Here is an 18,293-nt window from a genome sequence, read left to right as displayed (position 1 = left end):
AGCCAAGATAAACAACTCTTTTCTACCTCACCGGCTTGAAAACAGGCAATGCCAGTTTAGGGAACAGCGGCTCTTTTAACTTGCTCCTAGGAAATAAGAACTATGTCCAAGGAGCTGATAGAGGCACTCTAGGGATCTTCTGCATGAAAACACTCAAGTAAACCCAATGGGTAGGAAAGAGGCCTTAGAAATACAACCTAGTTGCATTATTTTACAGGAGGGGAGCTTTAAAATCTGGTTGGCCAAACAAAAGGCAACCAAGCAAAGCTGTGGACCTGCAGCTTCTTGGAAAGCACCCAGATGCAGCACCCAAGGAAGGAGAAGCCAAGCCCTCCTGGCCCAAGGCCAACCCATTTGGGTTAGACTGTGTTAAATTTGGGCTTTGGCTCTTCGGTTTCATGACTGAAACAGCCCCTGCCTCTTTCCAAGGACGGACACCCTTCAGCACAGCAACTGAGGCGGTGACGGGCGCAGGATAACACTAAGGCAGGGATGTCCAAATTCTGCCCCAGGGGCCAATTGAGGCCTGTTTTCAAATTTTGAGTGGCCTGCAGCCTCTTCTGGCTCAGCTTGTCACTCATCCCCGCCGGCCGGCGTTTTTTCCTTCACCGCGCATTAATGTTAAACGTTTCAAGGAATGTCAGGCTGAATGGATGACATTTCTATCTCACCAAATCTGGCCCTCCTTGCACCATCCACCCAGCATCCCCCCCCCCCCAGCTCTGGGACTCCAAAGAAAGGTGTGTGTTTGTGTGTGTGTCTGTGTTTAAAACGTTGAGAGCAGGGAAGTCTTAGAGAGGATGACAGAGAGGCCCAAGTGAAACAGGGGAAGTACAAATGCGAATGGTTATCTGTCCAAGATAGAGATGGACTTTGCCCAAGATTTAAGCCACAGAAAGATCCTCTGCACCATACACAGATCCAATGGATTTTCTTCAAGTGTTTTTCCATGCAATCTAATTGTCCTGTAAAAAAAAAAAGTGCACAAGACACTCGGATGGTTTTCATTATACAGCAGCAGGAATCGTGTGCTTGGAGGGGGGGGGGGAGATTGGCGACCATGTTAAAAAGACAATGGCTTGTGACGGCAGTTTTAAAGAGGAACTTTAATGTTATATTACACCTTTTTTTTGACACTCCTATGGCACTGGAGACAAGCATTCACTTCAGTCTGTTTTCTTATTTCAGCAGCCCAATGAGTGGCCGTCACTTGTCCAAACCTTAACGCCGCATGGGAGAAATTGTTTGATTGGATCACGATCTCTCTAGCTTGCCAGGATCTACTTTCTGTTTGCAGGTGGCTATGCAGGACCCTGGGAGGAGTAAGCCAGACTCCCCCGTCTCAAAGGGCTCATCTGCCTGCCCTCCCTAAGTCTTCCTGCCAGCCAAAGCAACTGAAATAACCAACCGGCCAACCAAAGCTGAAGTCTAGCATTATGTCCAAACCAAGATGCCTGCTCTCACATTGACACATCATACACCCATTTCCTCTGGTCCTTTCATGCAGGGACGGACAAACTCTGGACTTTCAGAAGAAGCCACACTTAAAAGTGGGGGAAATAGGAAGGAGGTGGATGTATTTCTGGCACTGTCCCGTCCCCCCACCCCACTCCCACCCCCACCCCGGTCTTGGATTCATATATGCTTAAACCACGTGAAACGGATTTTGGAACACATGCTAAACCTTTTATGATTTTTTATCTTATAGCCGTGATGGTTCGCTATCACGCATGTGACACACGGAGCCATATCTGCTGGCACGCGAGCCGTCAGCTCCAGCGCGCATGAATGTGCGGGCCAGCTGATTTTCGGCCTTCTGGAGGGTGGGAGAGGCCGTTTTCCTCCTCCCCGGGCTTCAGGAAAGCCTCCGGAGCCTGGGGAGGGGCAAAAACAGCCTCACCCACCCCCGCTCCCAAGGAAATACCAAGCTCATCTTGGAGGCAAACAGTGTGGAGTGGGGGGTGGATTGTGCGCATATGCGCAGGGGCGGTGGCTTTGCATTAAAAGTGCCAGCACATGTGTATGCTATCGCGCACGTGCACTCGCATTTTTGGCACCCAACAACAAAAATGTTAGCCATCACTGTCTTATAGTATTGGGGAGAGGAGCCATGCACCGATTTTCAGTCATTCAAGACTTATTTTAGGATATACTATATATATTTTCCCAGGAAAGGCAGTATGCTAAAAATGCACCTCTTTATGGGATCTGAGCTGAGTGCCAATATATTTGATAACGATTTCAAACAGTGTGCAAATTAAACCCAAGTCTGGCTCCTTAAGGTCACCCCCAAAATACTTTAATACAAGTATCTGCTTCTAAAAGCCAAAAACAGTCGGCAGAAAATGTTGAAGGAGTCCAAATTGGTTAAGATGCCGGGCTTATCAGCTGGAAAGCCAACAGCCCAGGTTCGAGTCCTGACAGGGTGACCTCCTGTTACACACCCCGGCTCCTGCACTTCGAAAGCATGCAAATGTGAGTAGATAAATAGGTACCAAGGTAACAGCTTCATGCCGGCCACAGGATGACAGAAGCATCTCTCAGACAACACAGGCTTCGTCGGCTGAGAATCGGAGACAAAGCACCTTCCATTTCGAGTTGGTCACGACTAGGCAGGGGGAAACTTTAGAGCTCTTTCAACCTGTGCTTAATGCTCCCAAACAAAAATTAAGAAGAAGCAGCCGTGCTCAATGAATTTGAAGGGATTATGCCCGAGGTGTCAAACTCGATTTCATTGAGGGACGCATCAAGGTTGTGTTTGACCTCAGGGGAGCTGGGGTGGGCATGGCCAGCTCGATGTCACTCCTGTCGGGAGTGCCTGTGGTGGCCCGAATGCTCTGCCAGCGAAAACAGGCTCCTGAACTCAGTTTTCAGCTGCCGCAGCCTCCTACAACCCTCTGCCAGTGAAAATGGGTTGCAGGAGGCTGCAGCAGCCGCAACCGGAGCTCGGGAGCCTGTTTTTGCTGGCAGCACCACCGCGGGCCAGTCCGTCGGTGTTTCCAGGCGACCCCGTGGGCCAGATCTAAGTACCATGTGGGCTGGATCTGGCCCCCAGCCCTTGAGTCTGACACCCCTGGATTATGCCTTCAATTGCCTACTTTCCATTTCATAAAGAAAAACATGAAACCGTACCAACGTTTCAAGTCAGATGTTTTAAGCCTGGGCTTCAACAGTATGCTTAGGCATGACAAAAATACAGAACTGCCTCCTGCTTCGTCCTCTCTTAAGCACCCAAGTTAGGAGACTTTTCAAAGTTAGCAAGCAGGAACCTCAAGAAAGGGGGTGAAAAAGAGACTCCGTTCCACTGCAAAGTGAAACAAACCATTTATTTGTGCTAAATGAATTGAAAGAATGTATTCCAGAATACATTTCTTTACACATTGTACCGGCTTATGCTGCTAAATACGCATTTGCTATTGTCACCTAACTTTCTCTTGATCCTTTTCTACCAAGCAATACAACACTTTTGGCTGTTTACCATAGGCTGCTATAAATGAGCACCTCCCTTCAGCTTCAATTTTTCTTCTTCCAAAAGCCTAATGTCGCAGTTTAAACTTTCAGAGAGGAAGGGCCCCACCATTAAAATAGTTTAAACAAAGGGGGGAGATCAGGCTTTTTTTGTTTTGTTTTTCATAAAAACTGCTTTCCTATAGCAGAAAAATCAGAGAACAGCTGTAGAGGGCCCCAAGCATTATAATGAATCAGCAGGATGGGCTTTACAAGGGAGGGAGGAAGGGAGGGAGGGAGGGAAGGGATGGAGGGACAAGGAAGGAGGGAGGGAGGGAGAGAAGGAAGGAAGAAGGGAAGGAGGGAGGGAAGGAAGGAGAGAAGGGAGGGAGGGAAGGAAAAAGGAAGGGAGCGAGAGAAGGAAGAAGGGAGGGAAGGAGGGAGGGAAGGAAGGGAGAGAGAGAAGAAAGGGAAGGAGGGAGAGAAGGAGAAGGAAAAAGGGAAGGAAAAAGGGAGAGAGAGAAGGAAGAAAGGAGGGAAGGAAGGGAGAGAGAAGAAAGGGAGGGAGGGAGGAAAGGAAGGAGAGAAGAAGGGAAGGAGGGAGGGAAGTAAAAAGGAAGAGAGAGAGAGAAGGAAGAAGGGAGGGAAGGAGGGAGCAAGGGAGGGAGATCCATACGTCTTACAGGGTCTGACATTTCAGACAGTACCAACACACTGGATAAATGGGGTGGGCTGCACATGTATGCTTTACTTGAGTCTGGAAATTAAGGGACACAATTTGAGAGATGAGGCGTCGGGCTTTCACTTTCGCACTAAAAGCTGTACTGAAATGTAGAGCCAATTTGTCGTATACGCTGGAAACTCCCACCGTCATACCTGGGAGCTGTTAACGCAGAGCCCCTGCCTTAGTTGCAGAACACAAGGGGTTGGGAAGAACCAGAGAGAACTTTCCCTTTTGTATCTCAGAAAGGAGGAAGCAGAGGGGTGGGGGGTGTTAAAGGAGAGGCTCTACGGGGAGCTCAGCAATACCCAACGCAGGCGCTGGTGTGTCAGCCGCGGCAGGCGCATACATGGATGCTCCCGTGTCGACACTGATGGGGTCGGGGTTGGGGTTAGCTTGCTTCAGATGGATGCGGCAGATCTCACCCTCATGGCTGAGCTTTGGAGTAACTGAGAGAGGATGCTTCTTGTGCAGACGGGGCCCCCCGGGTGGGTGGGGGGATGCTCAGGCACCGCTGCCCACCCCCTTCCCTGGAAGGAAGCGCCTCGGATGCGGGTCAGACACTAACGCCGGAGGAGGTCCTTGGGCAAACTGGTACAACACAATGAAACGGTGAAGCCTCGACAACTTCAGTGCAAGTCAAGTCAACTCTAAATTGACTGTGGTTTAAGCCTTTGGCTTGTAGTAAACTGCTCCGGGGGATGAGTCCAACTCTGAAGGCAGGATCACTGGCCAGGGCACTAAGGCTGAGTGGAGGGCTGGAAAGGAGCCGGCTGGGGAGGCGGAGGGGGAGGCGGGGGTGCCGAAGGCAGTGGGGCCTGCGTGTTCGGAGAGGGAGGGGGCGTGGGACGCTTGAACTTGTCCGGACTGTTGCTTCTTCGCGGCAAAGGCCTCTGCAGGAGGAAAGAAACAAGGGCTGGGGTAAGGACAGCCAAGACCAAACGCGGAGAGATGCCCTCATGCTGGCACAGGTGAGCTGCTGGGAGAGCCAGTCCCAGCCGGGAATCCTAGCAGGGCTGCCCTTCTCTAAGACTCACCCCCAGCAGGCCAAGCCAGTGAGGAGGAAATGCTTCCACCGGGGCGGGCGGGGGTGGGTGGGGGGACAGCACAGCCTCAACTCTGACTTTCTGAATTCATCACTTCTTTTAGAAGGGGCATACAGACATTTTCCATCTGACCCTTCACCCTCGCTACCTCTACGGTTATGACTTCCAGCCACGTTCTCTGCAACCGAAATCTGGCTGGAGCGCTCCTTAAAACCTTGCCTCTGTAGAGCGGGCTGGAGGATCCTTCTACGCTGATCTCCTCCTCTGTGCCCCCAACCCACTGCACCCCTCCACCCACCCCTGTGGCCTCCAGAGAGGTGGGTTTCCATTCCGGAAGGGCTGGAGGCAAAGGAAGATGGGGGAGCTGGTGGCAAGAGTGCTAGAGTTGATCACACATGGAGCAGGGGGAGATATTAGTTAATAGGGTACATCATTGTGGCAAGGCTTTCAGTTCCTTGTCAAAATTACCGTATTTTTTGGAGTATAATACGCACCCCCCCCCCTCAAAAAGAAGGTGAAAACACTGAATATAGCCCCATCCATCCACCAGCCCCCACTCTTTGGCCTCTGCCTCCCAACTGTTTGCTGTTTGCTGCAAGGAGGCAAATTGCTGGGAGGCAGAGGCAGATTTCCCCCCCTTGTTTTCCTCCCCAAAAGCTAGGTGCTTCTTATAAGTGTCTTTGAAAAATATGGTACTTGCTGAGTAGAAAACCCTCATATGTTGCAACAGCAAAAAGTAGTCCTGATGTCTTTTTGTGATTTTTAGAAAACTGGGCAGTGAAAGCTTAATAAACTAACAAAAGAGAAGAAAAAATGGAAGATACCATTTATGATGATAAACTGATGGTTGGCCCTGAACCTGAATCAGCCTGGGATGATTCATTTGTTAAGGAGGGGAGAGGGGGGGGGGAGGAGAACAACTTTGCAGTTTGTGTTCTTTATGGTTTGGGGGTTTTATGGGCTTATAGATATTTACAAATCTTCATGCTCAGGAAAGTCTCTGACCTTTTGTTCTGTAAAAGGTGCTAGTGAGAAGTAGCGCAAAAATGGTCCACACAAATGCATAACACAAAGAAAAAGAAGACCTGCGCACACACACACACATGATCCAGTTTGTAATCATGGAAAAAATCATCAATCAGGTGCCCAATGTAGCTGATTGATGATTTTTCCCATGTTTACGAACTGGATTTTCAACTTCATCGACTTTAAGATGTAAGGATTCCAACTCCCAGAATTCCCCAGCCATTATGAGCTGAAATCTAGCCAACATAAAGTTGCCAAGTTCAAGAAACATTGCTCTAGTTTAAAAAGAGAAACATGGGCTTGGTAGGACCCCAGTCTGAAGAAAATAGGAAGCAGCAAACCTTAGGGCCGGGGTGTCCAAACTTGGGAACTTTTAAGGGTTGTGGATTTCAACTCCCACAATTCCCCAGCTGGCTGGGGAATTGTGGGAGTTGAGGTCCGCAACTCTTAAAGTTCCCAAGTTTGGACACCCCTGTGCCCTAGGGGGTTAAGGAACTGTAGAGCAGGGCTCTCCTCCCTTGGCAACTTTAAGACTTATGGACTTCAACTCCCAGAATTCCTTGGGAATTCTGGGAGTTGAAATCTACGGCTCTTAAATGTTGCCACGATTGGAAAGCCCAGCCGTAGAAACTCACCGTAATGCTGTGGGATGGTCCCATATGCTGCACGTGAAGGCCAGGAGAGTTATAATAAGACATTCCAGCTCTGGTGAGTGAAGTTGGGGGAGTGAAGCCAACAGTGTGACTTGTATATGAGAGACCTGCAACCAGAAAGCGAGAAGAGGCGTTGTCAAGACCGAGGGAGAGGCAGCAACATGCCCGTCCAAGAGGAAGAAGGAAAGGCAGGTAAGAGGTCTCCAATTTTGTTGACAAGGTATTGTGGGGGGCTTCCTGGTCAGGCCAAAAGGGGTGACGCCATTTAAGCGTCTTAATTGTATAGTTTGCCCCATCCCAGAAGTTTCAAAGCAAGAAATAAAATGGCCCCATCTGAATTGGAAATTTAACCTTAGGAGTGACTGAGTGGTAAAAATCTGAATAAAATAAAACTTTAAAAAAAATCTAAGGCCAAGAAAGGATTATAAAAGGAAACATGTCAAAAAACTATAAAATCTCTGAGTTACATAAATTTTAACAAGGGTTTGTAGTTTCCAACAAATCGCCGAAATAAAAATGCCTAAGCTCTGTTTGTTGACTAATTACATACTCAGATTTCAATATAATCTGTATGCTTTAACTTCCTGAAGGCTGAAGAGTTTCCACTCATTGGTGCTAGTGGAAGATTACTTACATACCCAAGCAAGATACACGTGTGCCAAAGGCAAAAACGCAGAATTTCCCTTATTTCTTACCTGGTGAGATGGGTCTGCTGGAACTTGGAGAAGGTGTGTATGGAATTGGACTGGACACAGTGCGAGGTCTTAATCCTTGCGCAGACATTTCATTAAAATATCTAATTTAAGAGATACAGATCAATTAATTTTAATTTGCCACAAATCTATTTCCTTACTTTAGGCTTCCTTCTAGTTTTTCCAGATGCTTTTCTAAGATTGTGCTTGTACTGTGTTGTGCAATATATGTTCCAGGGATGTGCTTATGCCCAAAGAACACCCAAAACTATACATTAAATGTATACTATGTGAACTGCTAGTGGAAAAGGTAAGGAATCTAGAGGCAGCTCTAGCCGAACTCCAACCTATGCAAGAAAGCTATGCCCAAATCAAACCATATAATGAACAAATAACTCCCAGAGGATTTGACCCTGACCTTGGAGGAAGACAAATGGAGGTATGTCACACATACAAGGAAACACAATAATAAAAAGCAGCAGCAGCACACATCTAACAAACTCTTGCTGCCCAATCTAACCCAATCAGAAGCAGCCCCATTAAAGCTGAGCAAACACAAAATAACAGATTAACAGAGTTGGAAGGGACCTTATAGGTCATCTAGTCTACCTCCCCCCCATGCTCAAGCAGGAGACCCTACACCATTTCTGACAAATGGCAGTCCAATCTCTTCTTGAAAGTCTCACGTGATGAAGCCACCACAACTTCCGAAGGCAATTTCTGTTTCATTGGTTGATTGTTGTCACTGTCAGAAAAAAATTCTTTTTACTTCTAGGTTGAACTTCTCCTTGTTCAGTTTCCAACCATTATTCCTTGTCTGGCCTTCAGGTGCCTTGGAAAATAACTTGACCCCTTTCCCGCTCTCTGTGGCAGCCCCTCAAATATTGAAACATTGCTATCCTGTCTCCCCCGGTCCTTCTCTTCACTAGACTAGCCAGGCCCAGTTCCTGCAATCGTTCATCGTATCTTTTAGCCTTCAGTCCCCTAATCATCCTGGTTGCTCTTCTCTGCACTTTTTCTAGAGTCTTAAAATTTTTTTATAGTGTGGTGACCAAAACTGGATGCAGTACTCTAGGTGTGGTCTTACTAGGGCTTTATAGAATGGTATTAGTATCTCCTTGCATCTTGATTGTATCCCTCTGTTAATACTCAGACCCAAAACCTCCCCCTCAAAGAAAACATACAAACACATTGAAAATAGACCAATATCCCCCAAAAGTCACATCAACAAATTTACCTGGGATAAACAGAAAAGCACCCCAGACTGCAACACCACCACCCCAAAAAAGGAAGGCAAGTGTTGGTGATAGGAGATTCTATTCTCAAAGGAACAGAACTAGCCATCTGAAGACCAGACATACAATCTAGGGAGGTATGTTGTCTCCCTGGAGCAAAAATCAACCTAACCAAAATAACTAGGCTCACAAGTTATTACCCTTTTTTATTATTACACATAGGGACAAATGACACAAAAAAGGACTTGAAAACATTATTGAGTGATTAAGAGCAGCTAGGCAAGAAAGTCAAGGACTTAGACGCACAGGTAGTTTTTTCATCTGTACTGCCAACGAAAGGACAACAAAGAATTCTAGAAGAGAACCACTGGCTAAAGGGTTGGTGTCGCCAAAAATCTTTGGATTTCTGGAGCATGGTCTATACTACCTCCAAGATGGGCTTTTGGCAAGGGATGGGCTGCACCTCACAAAGACTGGGAAGAATGTTTTTGGAAAACGAATGGCTCAACTTATCAGGAGGGCTTTGAACTAAAATTGAAGGGGGAGGATGACCAATCTTTAGGATAACCAGGACCTAATTCCAAGCAAAAACCCCAAGAAATCAAGTCAAATAATAAAGTAAGGAGGGATGGGAAGGAAGGCAAACTTCAACACCAAATAGGAGACATAGGAAGCATACCCAGAGTCAGGCATAAAGATCTCAAGTGCCTATGATGATATAGTTGGAATAACAGAAATTTGGTGGGATTTACCCATGACTGGAACATACTGATAGAAGGATAAAAACTGTTTAAAAAAACCCCGACCCCATAAAAGAGGAGGTGAGGTTGCATAGTATGTAAAGGACCACTATATTGCTACAGAAACACATGAAACCAAAGACGAAAACCTCCTAGAATGCATATTGGTCAATATAAACAAAAAAAAAGAATGACATGGCCATAGGTGTATACTATAGGCCACCTAATCAAGCAGAAAAAATAGATGTCCTTTTTGCTAACCAACTAACAAATATATGTAGGAAACACACTACAATAGTAATGGGAGACTTCAATTACCCTGACATCAATTGGAAGACTAATTCTGCACCAAGTGAGAAATTAAATATGTTCCTAACCAACCTAGCTGACAATTTTATTGTCCAAATGGTAGAGGAGCCATACTGGTCTTAATTCTTATGAACAGAGAAGAAGTGATAGAGGGAATTGAAACTGCAGGAACATTGGGTGAGAGTGACCATGTCATATTAGAATTCAACATAATGAAAATACAAGCAATAGAACATAAGGATACGAAAGATTATAAAAGAGTTGGTTTTAATTAACTCAGAGAGACTTGGGAAAGATTCCTTGGATGAAAATCCTAAAGGGGAAAACAACTCAAGAATCTTGGAAAACTCTGAAAAATATAAAAGCCCAGACCAGCACAATACCACCGAGAAAGAAAAACAAGAAATCCAAGAAGAAACCAGCATGGTGGCACAAAGATCTTTCTGACAAATTGAAAGACAAAAAGGACAAGTAGAAAAAATGGAAAGAGGGACACACAACTAAGGGAGAATATCAGCAGATAGCCAGATTCTGCAAAGACGAAATCAGGAAAGCAAAGGCTCAGAATGAAGACTTGCAACAAAAGTCAAAAATAATTTTTAAAAAAGTTTCTTTCAACATATAGATAACAAGAAAAAAAAATCAAGGAAACAGTCAGTCCACTAAAGAGAGAAGCCAGCAAGGAAGTAACATGCAACAGAGAGAAAGCAGAGCTGCGTAACTCATTCTTTGCATTGGTCTTCACGCAAAAAGAAACTATAGACCAACCTACCAAAATCATAACTGTAAAAGACAGACTGGAAATAAAAGTTAAAATAAGCAAAAAAATAGCAAGAGAACACCTGTCTGATCTTGATAAATACAAATCACCGGGACCTGACAGATTACATCCCAGAGTTCTAAAGGAGCTGGCAGATGTCATCTCAGAAACACTGTACCACATCTTCCAAAACTCCTGGAGCATCTGGAAAAGAGTTGATGTGGTTCCCATCTTCAAAAAAACTACAGACCAATCAGCCTAACACCAATACCTGGGAAGATACTGGAAAAGATAATAAAAAAACAGATCTGCCAACATCTACCGTAGAAACAAGTAAAGTAATAACTAGCAGCCAGCATGGATTTGTTAAAAACAGATCATGCCAAACCAATCTTATTTCATTCTTCAACATAGTGACTAAATTAGTGGACCAACAAAATACTGTGGATATAAAATAATTAGACTTCAGCAAGGCATTCAACAAAGTAGACCACAACCTATTTCTTTGTAAGCTAGAAAAAAGTGGAACAGATAGCATCACCACCAGATGGATTTGTAACTGGCTGACAAGCCATATTCAAGGAGTAGTCCTTAATGGGTCTACGCCTACATGGAGGGAAGTACGCAGTGGGGTACCATGAAGTTCCGTCTTAGGGCCAGTATTCTTCAATATCTTCATAAACGACTTAGATGAGGGAATAGAAGGGGAACTTACCAAATTTGCAGATGATACTAAGCTGGCAGGAATAGATAATACCCTAGAAGATAGGCTCAAAATCCAGATGGAGCTTGACAGACTTGAACACTGGGCCCCATCTAACAAAATGAAATTCAATGTAGAGAAAAGTAAAGTCTTACACTTAGGCAAAAAAATCCAAAAGTACATATATAGACTGGGTGAAACCAGACTTAATAGCAGTAACTGTGAGAGGGATCTTTGAGTCTTAGTGGACAACCAGTTAAATATGAGCCAGCAGTATACAGCAGCAGCTAAAAAAACCAACATAATCCTGTTGCATTAACAGAGGGATACAATCAAGATCAAGTGAGGTACTAATACCACTCTATAAAGCCCTAGTAAGACCACACCTAGAGTACTGCATCAGGTTTTAGTCACCCCACTGTAAAAAAAAGATGTTCAGACACTAGAAAAAGTGCAGAGAAGAGCAACCAGGATGATTAGGGCTAAAACATGAACAGTTGCAGGAACTGGGCATGGCTAGTTAGTGAAGAGAAGGACCAGGGGAGACATGATAGCACTCTTCCAGTATTTGAGGGGCTGCCACAGAGAGGAGGGGATCAAGCTATTTTCTAAGGCACCCGAAGGCCAGACAATAACAGATGAAACTGAACTAGGAGAGATTCAACCTGGAAATAAGAAGGAATTTTCTGACAGTGAGAACAATCAACCAATGGAACAGCTTACCTTTGGAAGTTGTGGGAGCTTCATCATTGGAGGCTTTCAAGAAGAGATTGGACTACCATTTGTCAGAAATGGTGTAGGACTCTTGCTTTTTTGGGTGGGAGAGTTGGACTAGATCACCTACAAGGTTCCTTCCAACTCTGTTAATCTAATCTAAGATTCTAGAGGAACATCATGATAAAGTTAGTACAACTGACTAAAGAAGAACATTTTAAATCATTTACAAGGATGATTCTAATAAAGCAGATATTTTAAGGCATAGTAAGTATTTTACACAATCACCATAAATACTGCATTACACTTTTACACAAATGTGTAAGGAACGTGGGTAACAAAGCTCATTTCCAAAATGCTTCAGTGCCAAAAGCACAGAATTCTCTCCTGGTGCTGCCAACAACAACTCATCCAACCTTCTTCAAAGAGAGCTGTCCGTTCTTCAGAGGAATTCACTGCAGATTTAACTAAGTTATCCATTCAAACCTACAGGCTGGCCACGCCCGGCTTCACTGCACGACAGTGCTAACTTCAAAGTAAATAGGCTGCCAGCATTCGCCCCTTCCAACCAGCAAAGCTGGTGGACTCCAGATATCAGAAGGGCTCCTCAAAATTAACAAGAGCCATACACATCAAGCAGCAGGAGAATCCCCATCAATCAACCCGGCAGACCTTGCCACCTGGGCAGAAGGATTGAAATAAGAAAGCCAGGACTGCCTCCTGAAAGAGGCCTGCCCAACATGGTCCCTGCTTCTGAGGCTGCTGCTGGCCTATCCCTGCAGAGGCCTGGAGTGACCCTGGGCTTCAGGTAAGCCCAAGGCAAGGTGTGCTGTCAATTGCAAAAGAGGAAGTGACGGACTTGGAAAAGTCTGTTCCCAGTTGCAGCCCCGGAGCCCTGAACTCCAGAATAAACAAAGGCCAAACCTTTCATCGTCCATTTCCAGACTGGATTCACTTTCAGACAGCTGCCGGCACAAGGCTTCCCTTCGCTCCATCTCCCTCTGCAGTTTCCTTTGGAGCCTCAGGTTCTCTTCCCGCATGTGACGTTCCTCCTCCAGGTACTGGGCCATCTTCTCTGAATCTGGGGTTTCCAGAATTTTTATTTTTATTTTTTAGTTCTCTTACATAGCATTTTAAGCTTACATTCACATAATCGTTACATTTGTCATTCTCATACATTTATTATGTCATTTAATAGGTTATAATATAGAGTTTGGGTTGCTTTATTTACCATCCCTTCCTCCTGTTGTAGCACCACCTTGTTTTTCCTTTCTTTTCTCCTTCCCTCCCTCCTCTACTTTCTTCCTTCCTCGTCTCCTTCCCCTCCCTGCTTCCCGTACCTCTCCCCTACTCCTCCTCTTTCCCTTCCTACCCTCTCTCCTTCTCCCTTTCATCCTCCTCTCCTCACCTCTTTCTTCTTTCCGGACTCTGGGGTTTCAAGGTGGCTGATTATTAAGCCCATGGCTGTGTTTTAGAAGGACCACAGATACTGGCAAACATTGCGCAACTCAACCCTTAATTCAGCTGAATCAAAGGTGGTGAATACTGAGAACAGAACAAATAATAGTTTAACCTTAAACTGGCATTGAACTGGCTGCAATTGGAACCATGGTCCATGGTTCCCCAAGGTCAATTCATACCTATCAGAAAGTTATTGGTTAGGTAAAAGTGAGAGTGGTGGTGCCTGGTTCAGACAGGCTTAGCAGCCATCCTCAAAAACAGCGATTGCCAAACCTGGCAACTTTAAAGACTTGTGGACTTCAGGTTCCATGGTTTGTCTGAGGAATTCTGGGAGCTGAAGTCCACAAATCCACAAGTTGCCAAAGTTTGGAGACCCCTTGCTCAAAAGCGTCAATATTAGCTCCGAAAACCTCAATTGTGGAGTGACCCACAATAAATACTTCTTGTCCCGAAGGAGTAACACCACAATTACCAAGATACCAGGAGCAAGCTTTGAGTTGGGGAAAACATCTAACCCTGGGACAGCAGTCTCTGTCGTGATGGTGGAAATGACAACATAAATACCCCAAAACGTCGCAAAGTATAAGGAGAGGGAGAAGGCTCAGGAATTCCAGGCATTGAAGTCCACAGGTCAGTAAAGTTGCCAATCCCTTCCCTAGAGTTTTAGTCTAAACCAGAGGTGTCCAAACTTGGGGACTTTAAGACTTGTGGACTTCAACTCCATGCTGGCTGGGGAATTCTGGAAGTGAAGTCCACAAGTCTTAAAGTTCCAAAGTTTGGACACCCCTGGCCTAAACTGAGAGTTGGGGGAAAGAGATAACCCAGAGTGCTGCAGCCTAATGGAGGCCCAGAAAGCCATAAATTGTCCTGGGTCATGTCCCTGTTGCTACAGTCATCCACCAGGCCTCCAAGGACAACTATGGGGCTGACAGAAGATAAGGGTAGAGGCCCACAAGAGGCTCTTGCATTCTAATGCTGCAGGCTAACATTTGCACATTGGCTGCCCGGATTCCCAGACATCTGTCGCGCTTGCTTCCAAGGGACAGCCAAGGACACGAAGATTACAGCCTCTGACCCCCTTTGAAGGGACACGCTAATTTTGCCAACGAGGACTCAGCCTAAAAACAAATGTCTTCTTCATTTCCCTCCACAAGGGATGTCGATTGCCGCTAAATGCTCTGCCTCAAGAAAGCGAAGTTGAAATATTGCCCCTAATTTCTGCCTAGAAAAAAGGCTGCCAATTTCAACCTAGTCCGAACGCAGAGAAGTCGCCGACCCACAAATATCCAAGAGCAGAAAGTGGAAAAAAAAAAGCTTAACTTTTTACATTCAAATGCTGGAAGGAATAGGATCAGCCAAGACGGCTCCTCTCTTTGCTTTTTCAGTTTGAATCTGAAATTCAGGGCCTCTTCCCCCATTTATTTCCCCATCTTAAGCACAGACTTCAGGATCCTACCAGAGGTGGTATTCAGCCAGTTCGGGCTGCTTCGCCCAAGCCAGTAGTATAAATCACGGGTGGGACTGGCCACCTGCCCTGGCTCTATGCTGTCCCATTTAGGCACGTTTTCAAGCAAAAGCACATACGCGGAAGGCCGAGTGTATGTGTGAGCGCATGCACTCACATTTGCGAACTGGTAGGGAAAGTACTGCCCCTGGATCCTACCCTTACTCCCTACACTTCTTTCTCTGTGGAGACAAAAGCCCTCAAACCACAGGATCCCTCTGATGGGATGTTCGCCGAAGTCACTAACAAGCAGCAATTGTTTTGAGGTTACTCTAGAAAGCTCCTGAGTTTTATTTACAATTTAAATATCTCGGATTTGAAGCAAGTATTGGAGAACTCAATGTGAATCTGACGATCAAATTCTGAGCATTAAGGTCTCCTTTTCTCTCCCCAAAATGACAAGATTCCCCCAAGACATGCACAGGGAAGGTGATCCCACCAGCAGACCATCTAGATTTCCTCTAGATGTTCAGGGCCCTTCTGGACTGTTCAAATCTCAGCACTGCAGCACCAGGTTGGAGATAAGGAGGAAAAGAGGATAAACTTTGGTAAATTTCTTTACTCTGTCACTACAGAGCCTCCTCAGGTATTTTATGCCTTAGTTGTTGTTCCTTGGAGAAGGCCTCTCCTTTCTTCCATTTTGCGCTGCTTTGTGGCCATGTCGTTGCCCGTCTTGGCTCACAACAAAAGGACCATGCACTCTGTGTGTCCAGAGGATGGCATAATGCTATTAGATAATATTAAGGCATTAACAGCTAAAATCTTCTCTCTAGAGCCACTCTCTAGAGCTTTCCGAAACATAATAAAATACAAAAATCAGGCTGTGGCATTTTCACATCTTTTGAAGAGAGCTTGTCCAAATAGTTGGCAATTCAAATTCAGCTAAACATGGTCAAATGTTCTTCCGCTGCCCCAAAATGTACATTCAGTACTGTCAAGAAAAACACAACACTATCGTTTAGCAAAGCAGATTAGAGACTTGTAAAAACACATCTAATCATTTTATAGTGCACTAAAGTAAGGTAAATGACCTGAAACTTGTATTCATCCTACTCAGCAGTGGGATTCACTTAGGTTTACCACCGGTTTGCAACTGTGAACACGCGCACCTTCCGTGCATGTGTGTGGCCTTCCATGCATGCACTTTGCTCTCGCATGCATTGAAAATGAGGCTACATAGGACGCTTTGGAGACGGTTCAGGTGGATGGGCCCACCCGCAGTTTACCGCTACCAGTTCAGGTAAACTGGTCCGAACCGGCTGAATATCACATCTGATCCTACTTGAGGGGAAAGTGTAGTACCAGTAAAAGAGAATAATTGTAGCTCAGGGCTGGACTGTGAGGTCCTTGGTGCTCTCTGCGCTTGGTTGTTTTCTTGCACACATTTCATTACCTAAACTAGATAACATCAGCGCTGATAATGTTATTGAGTTTGGGTAATGAAATGTCTGCAAGAAAACGAACAAGCTCAAAGAGCAGCAAGGAAAACACAGGTTGCAGTACGGACAGTCTGCTGCCTAAAAAACAGCATTCTCCTCTTTCGGAACTTGGCCTGGAAATCCCCCCCCCCCTTCTGGATCAGGGATCGTTTTACATGAAGCAGGAGGCAGCAGAGCCAGATAAGAAGCCGGGACTTACGCTGTAGCTGTGCTGCTCGGAGCTGTTTCTTTAACCTCTCTACCTCATTCTTCAGAAACCTGATATGCCGCATCATATTTTCTGGAGAGTCTATTTCCATTGATATGTCCCTTGGCGATGGAGGAGCAGAAACGGGCTGGTCCAGTTTCTCCTGGAGAATTCTGCAATTTAAAAAAAAATGTTTATATTGGCACTTTTGGCTTCGTTTCTTCGTTGGAATGCATTAACAGAAATCAAGATGATCTGAGATTGGGGCAATATTCTCTTTTTGGCAAAGGAAGGTAAGCGTGGATTGTGCTGAAGAAACCAAATGCCCACAAGTAGGAATGGTGAGAAAGCATTATCTGCCACACCTGTGGGATGTGGACAACCACTTGTCACACGCCTGGGGATCAATAAGCCCACATGAAGAGGGTGGGAAGAGTCAGGACTAAGGCCAAGCCTGGTGGCGCCAGATTTCTGATTAACAGGCCAGGCAAGTGGTCATTATACTCCGTGTCCAGGGTGGGAAGGAGGCAGGATTCGCACCCGGAATTCCCCAAGCATGAGGTCCATTTTTGCTCCCTTCCCTCTGAACAAGACTGCCTCAGTCTCAGAAGGAAGATTCGTAGAACCACTTTAATTTTTTTATAGGTTTAGAAAATTTTAAAAAATAGTTGAGGGAACAAAGGATCATAGTGTGGCCCACCCTTTCGTTGGCTGGCACCCACATCTATGTGTTTGTGGATCCTTCGAGTTCTGCTGCTTTTGTGAAATGTTCAGGTTATTTCTGACAAAAATCGGGATTCAGCACAAAGATTTATAAATAGCAGTGGCTAATATTTAATGTGAGACACATAAAGAAAAGCATAGTGAACGGGACAGAAAGGGCCCTTTCTAGTGAACAAGTCTGAAATGCCATGTTATATTTACTCTCTGTAACACAATGTATTTTTCAGAGTATAAGACGCACCAAGATTTCGAAGAGGTAAATTTAAAAAAGTTTTTGCACTCTTTTGTGAAAAACGGGGCATGCAGAGAGTTTGAGAGGCCTGCAAAGTGATCCTGGGGGCCGGGGGGGGGGCCCAAAACCAGAAAAAAATGGCCCGTTTTTCGCTTGTTCTTGCTCTCCCCAGCCCCAGGAGCACCCTGGAAGCCTCCTAAGGGCTATGCACGGCCATTTTTGCAAAGGGGGTGTGATTTCGGGAGGCCAAAAATGCTGTATTCAGTATATAAGATGCACACAGATTTTCACTCTCTTTTTTGGGGAGGAAAGGTGCATCTTATACTCCGAAAAATATAGTAGTTTACTGTTTCTTTCTTGTTTTTTTTATTGCCTCCTGTAATAGCTACATTTCAGGGAGAAGCTGTAAAATCTGCATGCCCCCCCCCCCCAATGGAGTGAATGGTTGGGAGGAGCAAAGGAGAAAACGCACCTTTTTTCAGCTTCAAGTTTATCCATCCTCTTCCAGAGACGGTTCACAAGGGCTTCTTGTTCTTGTTCAAGTGTGTTTTCCAGATCAATCTTCTCCCGTCTTAGCTAGAATGCAAAATGTTATTCTCTGTCATCCTGGGATTATTTTTGCTTTGAGGAGTTCAAGACAAGGCCAGACCTCTTTTTATCATCCTAGGAGGGAAGGCGTGCTAAGCTTAAAGTCACCCAGG

General features: G+C 45.4%; 1 protein-coding gene across 2 annotated transcripts in view; it reads right to left on the bottom strand.

The window, feature by feature from the left end:
- Nucleotides 1-795: 795 nt before the first annotated feature.
- The window catches only part of CCDC6 (coiled-coil domain containing 6), a 44,144-nt gene continuing 26,646 nt past the window's right edge, over nucleotides 796-18,293 (bottom strand). The window contains exons 4-9 of one of the 2 annotated variants that reach the window (XM_014052012.2): nucleotides 18,065-18,168; nucleotides 16,650-16,810; nucleotides 12,971-13,127; nucleotides 7,589-7,689; nucleotides 6,876-7,000; nucleotides 796-965 (exon numbers count right to left, since the gene is read on the bottom strand). In XM_014052012.2, coding sequence (XP_013907487.1) covers nucleotides 957-965; nucleotides 6,876-7,000; nucleotides 7,589-7,689; nucleotides 12,971-13,127; nucleotides 16,650-16,810; nucleotides 18,065-18,168 — 657 coding nt within the window. In that variant the 3' untranslated portion in view covers nucleotides 796-956. Of the gene's footprint in view, nucleotides 966-4,180; nucleotides 5,062-6,875; nucleotides 7,001-7,588; nucleotides 7,690-12,970; nucleotides 13,128-16,649; nucleotides 16,811-18,064; nucleotides 18,169-18,293 lie in introns of those variants that run through there. The other variant, XM_014052011.2, reaches the window with a different exon arrangement.

The sequence above is a fragment of the Thamnophis sirtalis genome, unplaced genomic scaffold (genome assembly GCF_051295495.1).
Source record: "Thamnophis sirtalis isolate CommonGarterSnake01/CBP01778 unplaced genomic scaffold, rThaSir2_p1.2 scaffold_15, whole genome shotgun sequence".
NCBI lineage: Eukaryota > Metazoa > Chordata > Lepidosauria > Squamata > Natricidae > Thamnophis > Thamnophis sirtalis.
The sequence above is the reverse complement of the archived record's forward strand: the minus strand, read 5'-3'. Positions and strand labels throughout refer to the sequence as shown.